At 46.1% G+C, this 14,027-nt stretch overlaps 1 protein-coding gene across 3 annotated transcripts; it reads left to right on the forward strand.

Moving 5' to 3' along the window:
* The first annotated feature begins 228 nt into the window (after nucleotides 1-228).
* On the forward strand, nucleotides 229-12,841 carry LOC134008355 (transcription factor MafG). 3 transcript variants are annotated; one of them, XM_062447791.1, is made up of 4 exons: nucleotides 570-994; nucleotides 2,364-2,488; nucleotides 9,706-9,778; nucleotides 10,015-12,841. In XM_062447791.1, the coding sequence occupies exons 3-4, from the start codon at nucleotides 9,743-9,745 to the stop codon at nucleotides 10,465-10,467; spliced, it is 489 nt and encodes a 162-aa protein (XP_062303775.1). In that variant the 5' UTR covers nucleotides 570-994; nucleotides 2,364-2,488; nucleotides 9,706-9,742; the 3' UTR covers nucleotides 10,468-12,841. The 3 variants fall into 3 exon arrangements, with proteins under 3 accessions (XP_062303776.1, XP_062303775.1, XP_062303777.1); XM_062447792.1 differs by lacking the exons at nucleotides 570-994; nucleotides 2,364-2,488 and adding an exon at nucleotides 229-369; XM_062447793.1 differs by lacking the exon at nucleotides 2,364-2,488.
* Nucleotides 12,842-14,027: the final 1,186 nt, after the last annotated feature.

The following is a 14,027-nucleotide window of genomic DNA, read 5'->3' on the forward strand; positions in this document are numbered from 1 at the left end:
AATTGGTTTATTTGTGTCAACGAACACAAAGCATCAGTAAGAGCTACCGTGATTGCCTGTTACCGTTCTTCATTACATTAGAAACACTGTAACATTCTGCAAATTATTGTGCATCAGACACTTTTTGTCACATTTTTTTTTGCAATGTATCCCCCTAAAATGCCTTGAGTAGATCCTTCATGAATGAAGACACGTGACCAAACATCATCTGACGTCTGGCTTCTATACAAGAGAAAGGAATCAACAAGGAGGGCACGAAACCACGCTGACCTGACTGTCATATTTCGCCAGAATATTTGTACGCTTTGTCCTACTTTTCACTTATCAGTGGACAGAAAGATCTACTAAACAACAGCTTCATAGAGCTTGGTAAGTTCAAACTCGAGATGTAACACAATTGTGTTGTTATGCTGAGTGTGCACGCCTTTGCCTCCCAGCAGCCGAGACGAGAGCTTAGCTAGAGAGCCTGCCTAGCCTTCTCGCTCGAGCTAGCTCGAGCTAGCCTCTCAGGTTTCTAGCCATGCTGTCAGATGCAAACTCTCCATGCTCATACCAGGTCATACTCGCTCGTTTAAAGTCTTTGCACTCCTCACGTTACTTTCATGCTTCAGATACTTAACGACATGCTTATTAACCGGTCGAAATTCTATTTTCGGAAGTCCGAAATTGTTGAGGTAAAAAAGCTTAGCTTGCCGTTATGACAGCAAGCAGCTGAGTATGGGGATTCCCTTGTTTGCTTGTTTCGTGGGCGGGAGACAGCGAGTGTCACACGAACGGGCGGCGGTGTCAAGTGTTGTGACAGGTTGAGAATAGTCGAGAAAATGTGTGGAAGGACAAACAGCGATATGGCAGTCCTCTTCACTGCTTCTTGGCGTCTCGTAGTTTGCCAACTCATGCACATACTGTAGCTAGCTACGAGCTGTTAAAACCTGCTGCTTCATCATAACTGTGCGTAAAGGGGCAAGCCAAGCAGCGGATTCCAGAGCGAGATCAGGTTGGTGACATTTATCGAGGATGTTGGCTAAAACAGATGAATAAGTATGACTCCGTGTGTCGATTTAAATCATGCATTGGTTTGTGTGCATAATATGTAAGAATTCGTTTGGTGAGGGAGACAGTTGTATGGCATTGGTAATCGTGTCGATGGTTGCATGGTTGCAGTAGCGTATTGGTTCACCTGAAGTGAAATAATTAATCCATTGGCTAAATTGCAGCCAGCAGTCTTATCAAGCCGCTGTCATCGTTTTCGTGTCGATAATTTAGCTTTATGCCCCTTGTTCTAACTAACTATCATTAGCCTTAAATGTGCTGTGGAGATTTTTATATCATGCTGATTCATCACAACGTTGTATTTGGACGTTTAAGAATCCACCCGAAACATGGCACCACCGGACAAAGGTCTGTTCGGTGGATAAGGATCGATGATGTTTATCAGACAATTGTCGTCATCGTTGACACATAGTGAAATGGTGTTGATATAAAGTACACTTTGTACATGAATTTATGAGGAAACTGGCGCTGACTGTACATAATATAAAATGCCTGCATATAATTGCCAATTTATTTCAGTGGTGTCATTATGATATAAATTAACTACTGCGCTATCACTGTATTATCCTAGAGTCTGAATCCTCGTATGTCATAATGTCAAAATATTGCAAAAGGTGCATAATAGGCAATGCGTAGTGTAATAGGCAGATTGTATTATGTAGCCTAATAATTCATATGGTAAATGTATTATTTAACTAGGTCACAGACACATAGAAATGATAGGTTGTGTGAGAGAAGTTGGTAAGAGCAACACTCATGCTGCACGTAAGTGAGTGCTTGAAGTCCTTTTTAGGTGAAGAGCATTTTCGCCCAGTAACTAATGTTGCATGTGATGTAAATGACCAAGATCTCAGCTTTGTGAATCATTTGATTGTGTAGCTTCCAAAGGAGTCCTTTTTATAGGAAGCTATTAAGGGCTGCAAGGGGCTCAAAGAAAGCATTTTGATTCATAGTCACTGAAGTCACCTTGGAAACTGTGGAATGAATGGGCAAGGGTATCTGGTCTTGAGTGTGTGTTTGAAGTTACCCTCTCTTGCTCCAATATTCATTCTTATTTCATCACCCTTCGTCAGTGCTAGCGAACTGTATTGAAGGGTATTTGACAGACAGACAAGCAACCAAGCAGGCAGGCTGGAAGACGGGCAAAAAGACGAGAAAAGCAGACAGGCAGGCAGGCGAGCAGAGAGGGAGGGAGGCAGGCAGGCAGACGGATGGAACCTCAGACAGACAGACTGACAGACAGACCAGCTCCACATCAGAAACCCAGCCTTGCAATAAACCCCGTAATGCCTGTCTCTTTCCCCCTTCCACAGCAGGTAACAAGAACAGATGAGGGCCCAGTGAAGTGGCGCAGCGGGGTTCAGCGCTGGGGACGGTGATAGGGAAGTGGTGGAGCGGTGGAGATCCGCTCCCAAGGTTTATGGCCACTCACACAGAGGTGGGCAAGATAAGACGAGCCTGGATACAGTAGAGGTGAACTTGGCGTGTTGCAAGCCCCCATTGGCAGTTGTCAGGATTGGGCAGCCAGTGGGGGGTGGAAGAGGAAAGGGAAGGAGAAGCAGAGAGGCTGGTTGATGAAACACTGGGCAAGACTACACAGCACACTAGAATACAGCCATTAACACATCAGTATGGCCGGCACAGTTTGCTCTCTCTGAGTTATTATAAGCGCCTATTCAGGGGAATGAAACGCCCGTAGGAACACAAGCGTGGGGTTTGTCCACAAAAGTGCTGCTCGAGCTGCGTGGGGAAACGGGAAAAGCCTGAAGGAGAGGGAGGAAAAGATCAGTGGCGGTCTTTTTTTTTGTTTCATATTGGGAGGGGATGTTGGTGATGAAACTCCTTGCAAGTGTAGCTCCTCAGATTGTGGTTGCTGAGTATTGCGATATGCCCCCCCCCCTTTCCCCACTTCAGAAACTGAATGCTTTCATCCAGACAGAAAAACTTTGGGAATGTTTCTTGAACCCCAGTTGTTTGCTAATGGTGTCGTGCTCGCTCTCTCCTTCACATGACTGTAGAGGGAAAAACAGACCAAACTTGGCTTGTGCAAAGTGGCAGTTAACTGGCTGTGACATGCTGTTGAATGAGACAGCAATCATGTTAGCTTACAGGTCTAATACACCGCAATGCTAATAAGAATCATGTTCAACTTGGACTTCTATAGGCAAGATCTCACTTGATTCAGTAGGTGTCATTAACAAGAAGATACGGCCCAACAGGAAATGTCTTTTCTATGTTTTTTGGGCTTGCCTAGATATGTTGTAGGTGATTATGTTGTCAATCATCCAAGTATGCTGACAACCAGTCATTTAATTATCCGCTTCTTTTCAGATAACCTGTGTCTCTTAACTAGGGATAGAAATGTGAATGTGCGCATGTTGTGGTTCTAAGGTCAACAGTATGCTATAGCCTCCTGAATCTTAGCCACACAATTACACCCACTGTGGTGCACCAGTAGCGTAGTAGTTCATGGATATTGTGCCCGTGTGTGGGTTGGATGCAACCCTAACTTCCTCTGCCAGAGCTCAGCTGATGCATCAACAGAGCTGTTCCCTTTTAATCAAGTGCTCCAGGCAGATAGAGAGTGGGAAGACCCTTAAAGTCTCCTATCCCAACACCATGTGGAGTATCGAAAAATTGATAGTTTGTAACGAGAGAGAAACCTTTGGGAGGAAAACAAATATATTCCAGAGCAATCTTTATGGTTAAAGGGTAGTCAAATTCAGCTCATCAGGTGCAGTTTGGAACTCTGTTTGTGGGATTTCTTCCCCCTTGATCGTCAGTGCTACTTGAACATGTTGTTCTTTCCCTGACTCCGTCCATGTCGTGTTTCACTTCTTGCCTTGGACTCTGGGATCAAGCGTGTTCAATCTGAGTTTGTTCTCGTGCGGTACGCAGCAGCAGACAGAGAGAGAGCTGTCCCCTATGTTACAGGGGTAGTCCTCCATCCATTGGGATGTGGCAGCCAGCCCATAGCTAGGCCCAGGGCCTGTGCTATATCATCAGAAAAGGCTCCTCTAGGGGATTATCCTTCGTAAAGGTGGCAATCCCATTTTGGCATTGTTTCTGCCCATGTTTAGAAACGTGTCCCGATCACCTCCAGCTCTAACGAGTGAAGGTGTTCGGCTTAGTGCATTTCCGCTACTGATGGCACATCGTGCTGTCCCTCTGATAGCAGCTGAATGATTTCCTCACTCTCTTTTTGTCACTCTTATTTCACGCTCTGAATACCTAGTAGTTAATAGCTTTCTCTACTCTGACTATCTCTCTCTCTCTCTCTCTCTCTCTCTCTCTCTCTCGCCCTCTCTCTCTCTCGCCCTGCCTACTCTATAGTACATGAATTGATGCCTGCCTCCCAGCAAGTCTTACTGAGCTATCAGAGCAGGCTGATTTTTAATTTGCAGTTAAATGGCGCCCGACACATGCAGCTTGTTTGATAATTGACTTCACTCAGCTGAAGGGAGGGATGATTAGATCTGAATATCTATCTTTTTTTTGCCTGGACGGGAAGGGAGGGAGGGCGGCAAGGAGGGATCTAGGGGGAGATAGTGAATGTGGTGGCTTCCATCAGCCGTAAAATCTCTAAAGAGGCTATTACAAGTGTGTGGGAAACTGTTGATCCTGTCCTGTAGTTAGAACGGGTCCATTTTAGCTTTTTGCGGGCAGGATGTCCACAGGTTAATGAACAACGTACTAACCACACAGTTAACCACACAGTTTCCCATTATGGAGACAATGGACTAAGTAAGTAGATATCAAATGCCATGAGCTCACTGTATTCTTACCCTGCTTATCCAAATTAAGAGTTCTACAGCAATGCAGCTGAACAACATGCCAATATCTCGTATGTTGCAGGCTTAAGATTAAGGTTCATGACATGGAGGCATACGAAAAATGTTTACGTATGTTAACAGCTTCTTGTTCCTCTCTGCAATGTGGAAGCCACATTGCAGAGGGAGATGTGTTTGGCAGAGAACGCCGCAGAGATCAGTTGGAAAACAATGTTAAGATTGTAATTACTGCTCCAAATCCTCTGTCTGCTGTGTTGTTGCTCAATCAGCATCCAGGCAGGTCCAAACTGGTTTTAGTTAGGAGATGATCTCTGGAAGAAACTAAACCAGCCATGTAAGGGTGCTAGTCTAGCCTAGCGCTGCACAGTGTTCTCCCACAGGACATGATGATGAGCTATGATATTTGTTTAGCCAGCTGAATGTTTACCCCCCCCCCAGAGCTCCACTGCTGATGCTGTGAGGTCTTTCATCAGCATGCATGGCCACCGCCCGGGTCGTTCTCTTCATTAGGAACCTGCCGATGCTAGGCGCAGGGATGCATCCTTTCAGGAATCACCAATGACAAGTTATTTGGGTGATGTGTGTGTGTTTGTGTGGGCGCGCATGTGTGTCCCCTTGTCGGAGCAGAGCCTGTGCCTGTGTTTAGCCCTCGCCTTGTTTAGTATTCAGAGAGCAGGCGCCACTGTAATCTGGAGCCCCAAGCTGGTTACTGTTTTTTTTTTTTTGGGGGGGGGGGGGGTTTGCTCTTATGTTCCTGATAATCTTGTTACACTGCTGTCAAGTAGAGCTGGTCCCCCCACTGCCCCCCCCCCCCACCCCCAGAACAGCCCCCCGTGGCCCTCCCCCCGTTCACCCAGCCCACCATTTTAACACATCAGATGATGGAGGAGCTTTGGATGTATCCTTGAAGAATTACCTCCTGAGCATCTCAGTTATAGGGCCCTCCCTTCCTCCCTTTGCCACCCTGAACTGTGAGTGACAGTCATACATATTCATCAGAGGGGCACGGTGTGTGGGGGAGAGAGAGAGAGAGAGAGAGAGCGTAGGGAAGCAGGGAAGCCATACATCCCTAGAACAAAGGCTGCTCCCCCAGTTCAGTTCAGCTAGCGGAGCTCAGCCCTGGTGGACTCCTGGAGAGAGGCCGCCTGCAGAGGAAGGACACCTTTGTAGGCATGACAAAGGCTCAAGCCAAGTCCCATCCTGTTGCATCAGCATTTTATCTTCTTGGATGTATTTATTTATCTCCTCAGCCCTCACCCCAGCCCTCCAGGTTTGAGATTTTACTGTAGGTTTAGCGCAGGTGAACACACAGATGGCAGTGTTTGAAGGTTGGGCGGCTTTCTCTCGTCGTGTTAGTTCAACTTCACAACTTCCTAATTGGTGCCTTGATCCTGGTCCTTGCTGAGATCAGGGCTTTTTTTCCCCAACACACTCTTCTCAGGCTCCTCCAAATGTGTTGAGAGTGCATTTTTCACAAGGCTGTTTCTCCCCCTCACACCACATACACACACACACACACACACAACATCTCTCTTTCTTTCTTTTTCTCTCTTGCTCTCTCTCTTGCTCTCTCTCTTGCTCTCTCTCTTGCTCTCTCTTGCTCTCTCTTGCTCTCTTGCTCTCTCTCTCTCTCTCTCTCTCTCTCTCTCTCTTGCTCTCTCTCGCTCTCTCTCTCGCTCTCTCTACTGGGTGACCACACTCAGCTCTTTCTATTTCCTGTGGGTGTGATGTCTCTCCTCCACAAGCAATCAGCCCTGATTTGTCAGCGTTCTTCCAGGCAATTCATAAAAATTCAGCGTGCGCCTACAAAAGACGTGCGTGTGTGACTCGCCCTCCCCCTTAACACACACACACACACCCCTGTCTCCTTAGCCACCACTTTGCCTCCTGCTCCCCTTCACTTGGCACACACAAAAGAGGTGAAATCGTTTATGGGAGGTTACACATTTGTGAGCGGCGCAAAATGTTTGTGTCCGCTGTCCTCTGCCGTGAATGTTAAGAGGGTGAACTTGTCAGAGGCAAGGTCGTCTGGTGTGTTTTGCAAGGCTGCGCTGTGCAGTTGTTAGTCTAACCTTCCATGACTTGGTGTATTTCCTCTTTGAGTCGGATAAACTGGAGCTTGACGTCTTCCTCCGTGTTACGGTTTCTGGTGTCTGTACTGGTGTGTGTGTGTGTGTGTGTGAGACGTGTCGTGTCGTGTGATGTGTTACACCCCGATTGTGGAGTCGAGCAGCTGTGCACTGGCCCTCGTATCTGTAGTACTGCCATGCTCTGCTCTCTCTTCCTGTCTCTCTCCCTCTACCTCTCCCTCTTATTCTCTTGGCAGTGGACGGCATTGGCAATAGGCCACTTCATCTCTCTCTCTCTCTCTCTCTCGCCAGTGGGTTGCCTATGCTGATGGCTGCCTGGCCTTGCCTGGATGATGCCCACAGTATCATATGGTGACCTGCTCTGGCACTGACCAGAGCAGGCCAGGCCAGGCCAGAGTGTATTTTCCACAATGCTCTTGTGTGACCACTCAGCTGTTTGTGGTCCTGGGATGGGATGCCTAGCTATTTACTGTATGTTAAACAGAAATCCTAACAAAAATCCTTCCAAACCTATTCGGCATGCCGTTTTTGAACAGTGTATGCTTAAAGCTACTTGTGAAAATGATGCATGCATTTTGGGAGTTGGGGAGTAGATTTTTTTTTTTTTTCAAACACATTGTATTTGTCTCTTGTCACTTAACAGAGTACTTTCCATGCTATTTAAATCCATTATCTGGTCCATCATCATACAGGCCAATGAGGCCATTATTCCATTAGCGCTCCTGGCTGTGGTAGGGCTATGAAAATGCTTACTGGAAGTGAGTCAGAACCAACCAGAAATTGTGGGTAGGTGTTTTACTATCTGTTATTTATAGCCAGAACTGGAAGGCAATATCAAAGTGAAGAAATGCCTCCACTGAATATGAAATGTGGTCTTACTAGATAGCCTGGTGTCTTCTGGCAATGGAGAAATGCTGTTCTACTATGGTGAGGTGGGAGCGTGGGTGGGAGGGGTGCGTGGGGGGTGGGGAGGGGGCAGGCAACATAAAGGAAAAGCATCCAGGATGCTTGTCACAGTCTGACCCTGTGTTGTTTCCCCTGCCTGTGTGATAGTGTCGTATTCAGGTCAGTTTTAACAAGCTTCTGTCTCTCTCGGTTTGGCTCAGGTGAGACGTCCACCTGTAGTCTCCCCTCTTGTTGCCATGGTGATGGCCCGGCCATCTCGGCGGCTCATCAGAAGCTGTAGCCCCACCCATCTTCTTACACTTCCATATACAGCAGCTGGCCATGCGCCCCCACACATACAGATACCATACTGGCATGCGTGACAGTTATTTTTTTCTGGATCCACCCCCCCCCTCCTCCTCCTCCTCCTCCACACACACACACACACACACACACACACACACACACCGTACTGTGCAAATCAGCTTAGCCAGGCAATGTGTTAGCTGGGTTGGGCAAGCTGTGGTGGGAGGCTGTGTTGCTGACGCTGCTATTACTGTGTGTGTGTGTGTGTGTGTGTGTGTGTGTGTGTGTGTGTGTGTGTGTAAGCACGTGTGTGACTTCACGCACAACACTGTGTGTACGTGTGGAGAAAGGCACTTGGCGCCACCCGTGCAGAGCCAGTAGTCAGCGACTACATGAGCGACTATATGAGCAGCCAGGGGCCGGGTCAGGCCTGCAGGGAGGCAGGGAGGCAGCAGAGCACACTGGCCCCCTCAGCAGATAGACCCAGTCACATATGATGGGCACCTCACCACTGACATGGCAGAATGGCATTGACGCTTAGACTTTTCTTTTTTTTCCTATTTCAAGTGCAATTTCATCAAAGTGTCAATGCACCATGACATGATCTAGTGTTGATTCCCATTGGTTATGCTTAACACCTTGGATTATTATCTGAAGCCTGTGATTGGATTTCTTATTTAGCTTTTTTGTCTGTAATCACTCTAATGGAGGTTGGAGAGAGCTGCCTGGAGAGAGTGGTGCAGGTCACTGGGAAAATAGTGAGAGTAATATAAAGATCACATGAAAAAGAAGAAAGCATTGATGTGTTAGTATATCTTATGGCCATGTAATCAATAATCTTAAAATAACCATTGCTTTGAATGTATTGAATTGAATGTATTCTTACGGGTGCTCTACAAGTTATCATCATAAAATATTTTCTCTGTGTTTGAATCCACAAGTTCCATTTGGGAAGAATCAAGTCATTTTTTTGACTTTTCTACAGTTCTTTCCGTTGAACCATTTCCTCTTTGGTGGTTGTGTGTGGAGACTTGAATTAAAGGAAGTAGCATTTTTACCAAGACAATGTAGTAACTGTTGTCTAACCACTACTGTCGAAGCTAATTCATGTCACACATAAAGTAATGGGTGGCCTTGTCCTGTTAATTACAGTTTGACAATATTTGTCTGACATCTCCAATGCCTAAACCACGGGCAGGACTCATTCCGTAACTGAGAAGACCTCTAATTTGAATACCTTTTTTCTGTAGCGTAGCCCTGGCCAACCAGATTTGTGTTAGTCAAAATGCCACCCAGCTATTTTGGGGATCTGAAAAATGTGAGCTATTCGAGTCAGTCTGGATGACAGCTGAGCTAATGGTCCAGGTGCTGCTCGCTAACCAGACTTGGCATCTCTAACGAGAGAGTCGAAGTCCTTGACCCACTTTGTGCCATTGTACTGTCTTTTAAAGGAATAAGTCATGTTGTAGCTGGCTCGCCAGAGGGAATGTGTTCTGCTTGAATTTACCTATATTCTCAGAGCAAAACATCCCCGTTTTGTCCTGGGCTCTTTGTATTCTGATGATCTCTCCCCTCCCCTCCAGATCAGCCAGTGGTGCAGTGGGAAGCGGCTCTCGTGGCATGACTACCACAAACAAGGGAAGCAAAGCCTTGAAGGTAGGTTGCCCACATGAAGAAGGAGTTTGTCTCTGTAACATGCACACAGTTTATATCCTTTGCTCGCCGGGTGATCTGTGAAAACCTTTCTTTGTTCTTTCCTTTATTTCCTTCCCTAACCCGTCCCGCTTTCCATCCCTGTCTCTCTTCCGTCCCTAACCCCTCATCTCCTCCTGCTCTGTACTTCACCTGTTCCTCCTTTCGCCCCCCTCCGCCCTCCTCTCACCCCGCCACAGGTGAAGCGGGAGCCGGGGGAGAATGGGACCAGCCTGACGGACGACGAGCTGGTCACCATGTCCGTGCGCGAGCTGAACCAGCACCTGCGGGGGCTGACCAAGGAGGAGATCCTGCAGCTGAAGCAGCGCCGGCGCACCCTGAAGAACCGCGGCTACGCGGCCAGCTGCCGGGTGAAGCGCGTCACCCAGAAGGAGGAGCTGGAGAAGCAGAAGGCCCAGCTGCAGCAGGAGGTGGACAAGCTGGCCACGGAGAACGCCAGCATGAAGGCGGAGCTGGACGCCCTGCGCTCCAAGTACGAGGCCCTGCAGAGCTTTGCCAGGACTGTGGCGCGCAGCCCCGTCCCCTCCACCCGGGGACCCATGGCCTCCGTCATCGGGCCCCTTGTCCCGGGGCAGGTGGGGGCCACCAGCGTCATCACCATCATCAAGTCCAAAACAGAGGCCAGGTCATAGTCGCTGGAGGGGCCGTGCCGCTGAGCGGCGCCTCGTCAGGCGTGCTCTCGTCAGTGCATTCTAACGGACCGCAGGATTGGTTACGTGGCTCATTCACCTCTTCTACCTTTTTCTATTCTGGGTAGTCGTTTTCAAACTAAATGCCAGCCTCTAGAACACTGTCAGCCTCTGTACCAACCGTACCACAGCGTACTAGAGCACATGCTGAAACGTTCACCTATTTATCACCCTGGATTTCATACTAAAGATTACATGAATCCAGGACTTTATTTTAATTTATTTTTACGATTCCTGATTTGGCATTGAACTCAAGACCTTTGATTGATTTGTGTTCATTATTTTCCACATGGTGCTTATTTATGTGATTATGTTATTTATGATTGTATGTATTCCCAAGATTGGCTCTAGGGTTAGGGTTAACCCTAAAAAGATTTTGTTCTGTCCTAAAACAGGATTTCTTACGTTGAAATTTGATTTCAAATGCACTGTTTTCAAACGTCCTCAACCCTTCTAGTCACAAGGGGTTGGGATCACTTCTTTACCTTGTCACGAGTCTGAAAGAACTCCAAGGAAGCCACCTGTGTTTGTTAGCATGCACTGACTGCTGTGATGATGAGCAACTAATACTCTCCAACTCTTATGTGATGGATGTCTTGTAAGCAGCCTCACTAACCCAAGAACAAGACTAGTACTTTGGCCTAATTGAACCTAAATCATCCTAAATCTGTCCTTGTGGTTTTAAATGTCTGGGGTGAGGGACACACACACACACACACACACACACAACAAAAACAAAGAATTACTGGTGATAAGTTAAGCATTCATTTGAGTTAAATTCCATTCATTAGAGACTTCTATGAACATGTCATAGTCAGTGTGACTATTAGATGCAATAATATACGTATGCACTGAAAAATACTAAAGGTCTGTCAGCGTTTTGGTAAATGGAATCGTTCCACAAATGATTATGGTACACACTGATTCGTGTTGTTCCGCTGAAGTCTAGAGTGCCATTCCGAAATGACGCAACGGCGTTTCAGAGAGCCTGAATGTTTTTATCTCCATGGTTTGAGGATACATTTGAAACCAACTAATCAAACGAGACATGACCATCCATAGAGAAAAATCTTTTAAACTGTTATGTTCAAAAATATTTAAGAATGTGTCGTTTTTCTTTTCCAGTGTTAACATGTGGATGGACATATTTCCAAAAGAATATTCACACAAGCTTTACTGTTTAACTGTCAAATGTGTGCATTGTAGTAGTTTTTGTCGAACTACAAGTTCTTGATTTTTATGAATGCATTGAGTACCTTGCATTGTTTTTAGAAACACTCGGAAAAAAATTACAGAAAAACATGTGATCCTTTTTGCAATTGTACCAAAAGTGGCTTACTATTGAAGTCTGATAGCTTTTTCTAGTAACTAGGCGCGTGGAGTAGCGCGTTACGTGACGTGTAAGTGACAAGTTGGCAGTGTCGTTCACTGTATAGATGTCAATGCTGTACTATTTAAACAAATCTGTAGAGCTAATCTAGGTGGTGTAAACAAGGTCAGTGGTATTCTTCCCTATGGGCATATGTGATATCTCCTCCGCTCGATGTTACTTCCACTATCGTTTCATTATCGCAAGTTCCGTACGTCCAACTGTGCTCGACAGAAATGGGTTAGGTGACCTGATGACCAGTTAGCTTTTGAGGAAATGCAGTCACAGTTTTTGTTGTCCCAGAACAAACCGTTAAATGGGCGTCCATTGACAGCTGAATGCAATGTTCTGCTCGTCTTCTGAGAGGAACATATGGACTGGAGTTCTGGAGCATTCCAGGTTGTCTGGTTTCATGTATGCTAAAGGCTCTATTGTATTCCAATACCAGAGGGTCACGTATGCATTGCCTCTGTGCTTTGGGGATTAAACAGAGTCAGTCTTGTTATTTCCTACTAAACAAGACATGCTCGCAATTGGCCAAATCAGCTTGTGAAAAGGAACAAGCTTGCGTTGACCTCTAAGAGGAGACAAACGTTTAGTGATCTGTTGCATAACAAGGATCCTGGAGGCCATGGTTTGGATGGCCTTTTCCAAAAGTTGTCTCCCTCAAACTGGAGCCTCATCACCTGTCTCCCAAAATGAGGATAGCACCAAGCCAAGCATACACAAGTGACCTAGCGAACCACTTGTCTTCAGACTGTCAGGTTCTCCTCACGGTTTGTGTGAGGTCGTACAGTGAAGTACATGCACTAATCCTCTGCTTGCTTTGCTCAGGACAAAATAAGGTTGGCCTAAAAACGAACCACTTTCGAAACAAGAGTCGGAACTGGCAGCTCTGTTCATCGTTTTAACCGTGTCATAAAGGGCTTGGGTTCACACAGAGAGAGAGTAATCAGAAAGTGCTGCATTTTACGTGCCAAGTCACTGCTCTCCCCTCAAACAACGCCTCCTGTAAAAGTGCTTCACACCCCAAGGTGAAAGTCTTCTTGTGCTCGAGTGAACACAATTGTAAGTAGCCACAATGCCGTTTTATTCTAACTCCTTGTCCTGCAGGTCAAATTATGTTGAGTGGATTTGAAGATGGAGAACTAACCAGTGTGTCCCTTAGAAGGTTCCCAAATGGTGTCAGCAGTACACACCTACAAGCCCTGGTACCTTTCAGTGAAGTGTCAGGCTAGGGCTCTGACCTCCTGTGTGAGCCAGCATCCTTACACTGTCTTCTCAACATGCTTACCTATTTATAGTGACTGGTTACCTGTGGAAAATAGTACACTGTAGTAATATATCGGACTCTTGGCATCAGGGTTGTGGTCAATTGAACATTTCCATCAATTCAGAATTGCGAATTGAAAGATTCCGTCTTGTAAGTTATGGCAAATCATTCCAAAAGATGTTGTATTTGACCCACTGATCCAAAGCAGTTTTTTTCCATTCGACATGAACCATGAATTGAAGGAATTGAAATGGATTTGAGCCCACCCCTGCTTGGCATAGCCCTGTGTTGATGTTGCTGTCCGTCTATCTGTGGCAGTCTTGTGGAGTGAACTTTTCTGTAAAGAGTCTTTAGGTGTTCTACTGGCACCCTTGAACGTTCTAGAGCTTAACCTCCACTAGACATGAGTGACACAAACAAACAAAGGTGTATAGTATGTAGCTACTGTAGGTAAAAGTGTTGACCATCGTGAAAAGTGATCCTTATTATGCAACTCAGTGGACTGGTGTGAGAGAGTAGGTGTGAGAAATATCTATGTTGTCAAAGTGACTGTGGTCTATCATTTTATACCGATTGCTCCTGTGTTTTGTACATTTGTTGTTGAGTTTCTTTGTTCTGTCGGTTTTCTTCCCTCGCCCCAATAGAATGTCAGTTGGCCCTGCTGTTAACGTCAGTGAAAGGAAACAGTAGTTGCATTTTTATATGAAAGTACCGTTTTCACTTGTATTTACGTAGTATGCAAATTGTTGTAACCACGGATATACTCGTACTGTGTTCAACAAAGCGCTACCAGTGTTTGTTGTGAGGTATCCCAAAGAAACAAACATGCAGCTACTTCAATTATTGTGAAAATGGCAAGTA

Source organism: Osmerus eperlanus, chromosome 2 (assembly GCF_963692335.1).
Source record: "Osmerus eperlanus chromosome 2, fOsmEpe2.1, whole genome shotgun sequence".
Classification (NCBI taxonomy): domain Eukaryota; kingdom Metazoa; phylum Chordata; class Actinopteri; order Osmeriformes; family Osmeridae; genus Osmerus; species Osmerus eperlanus.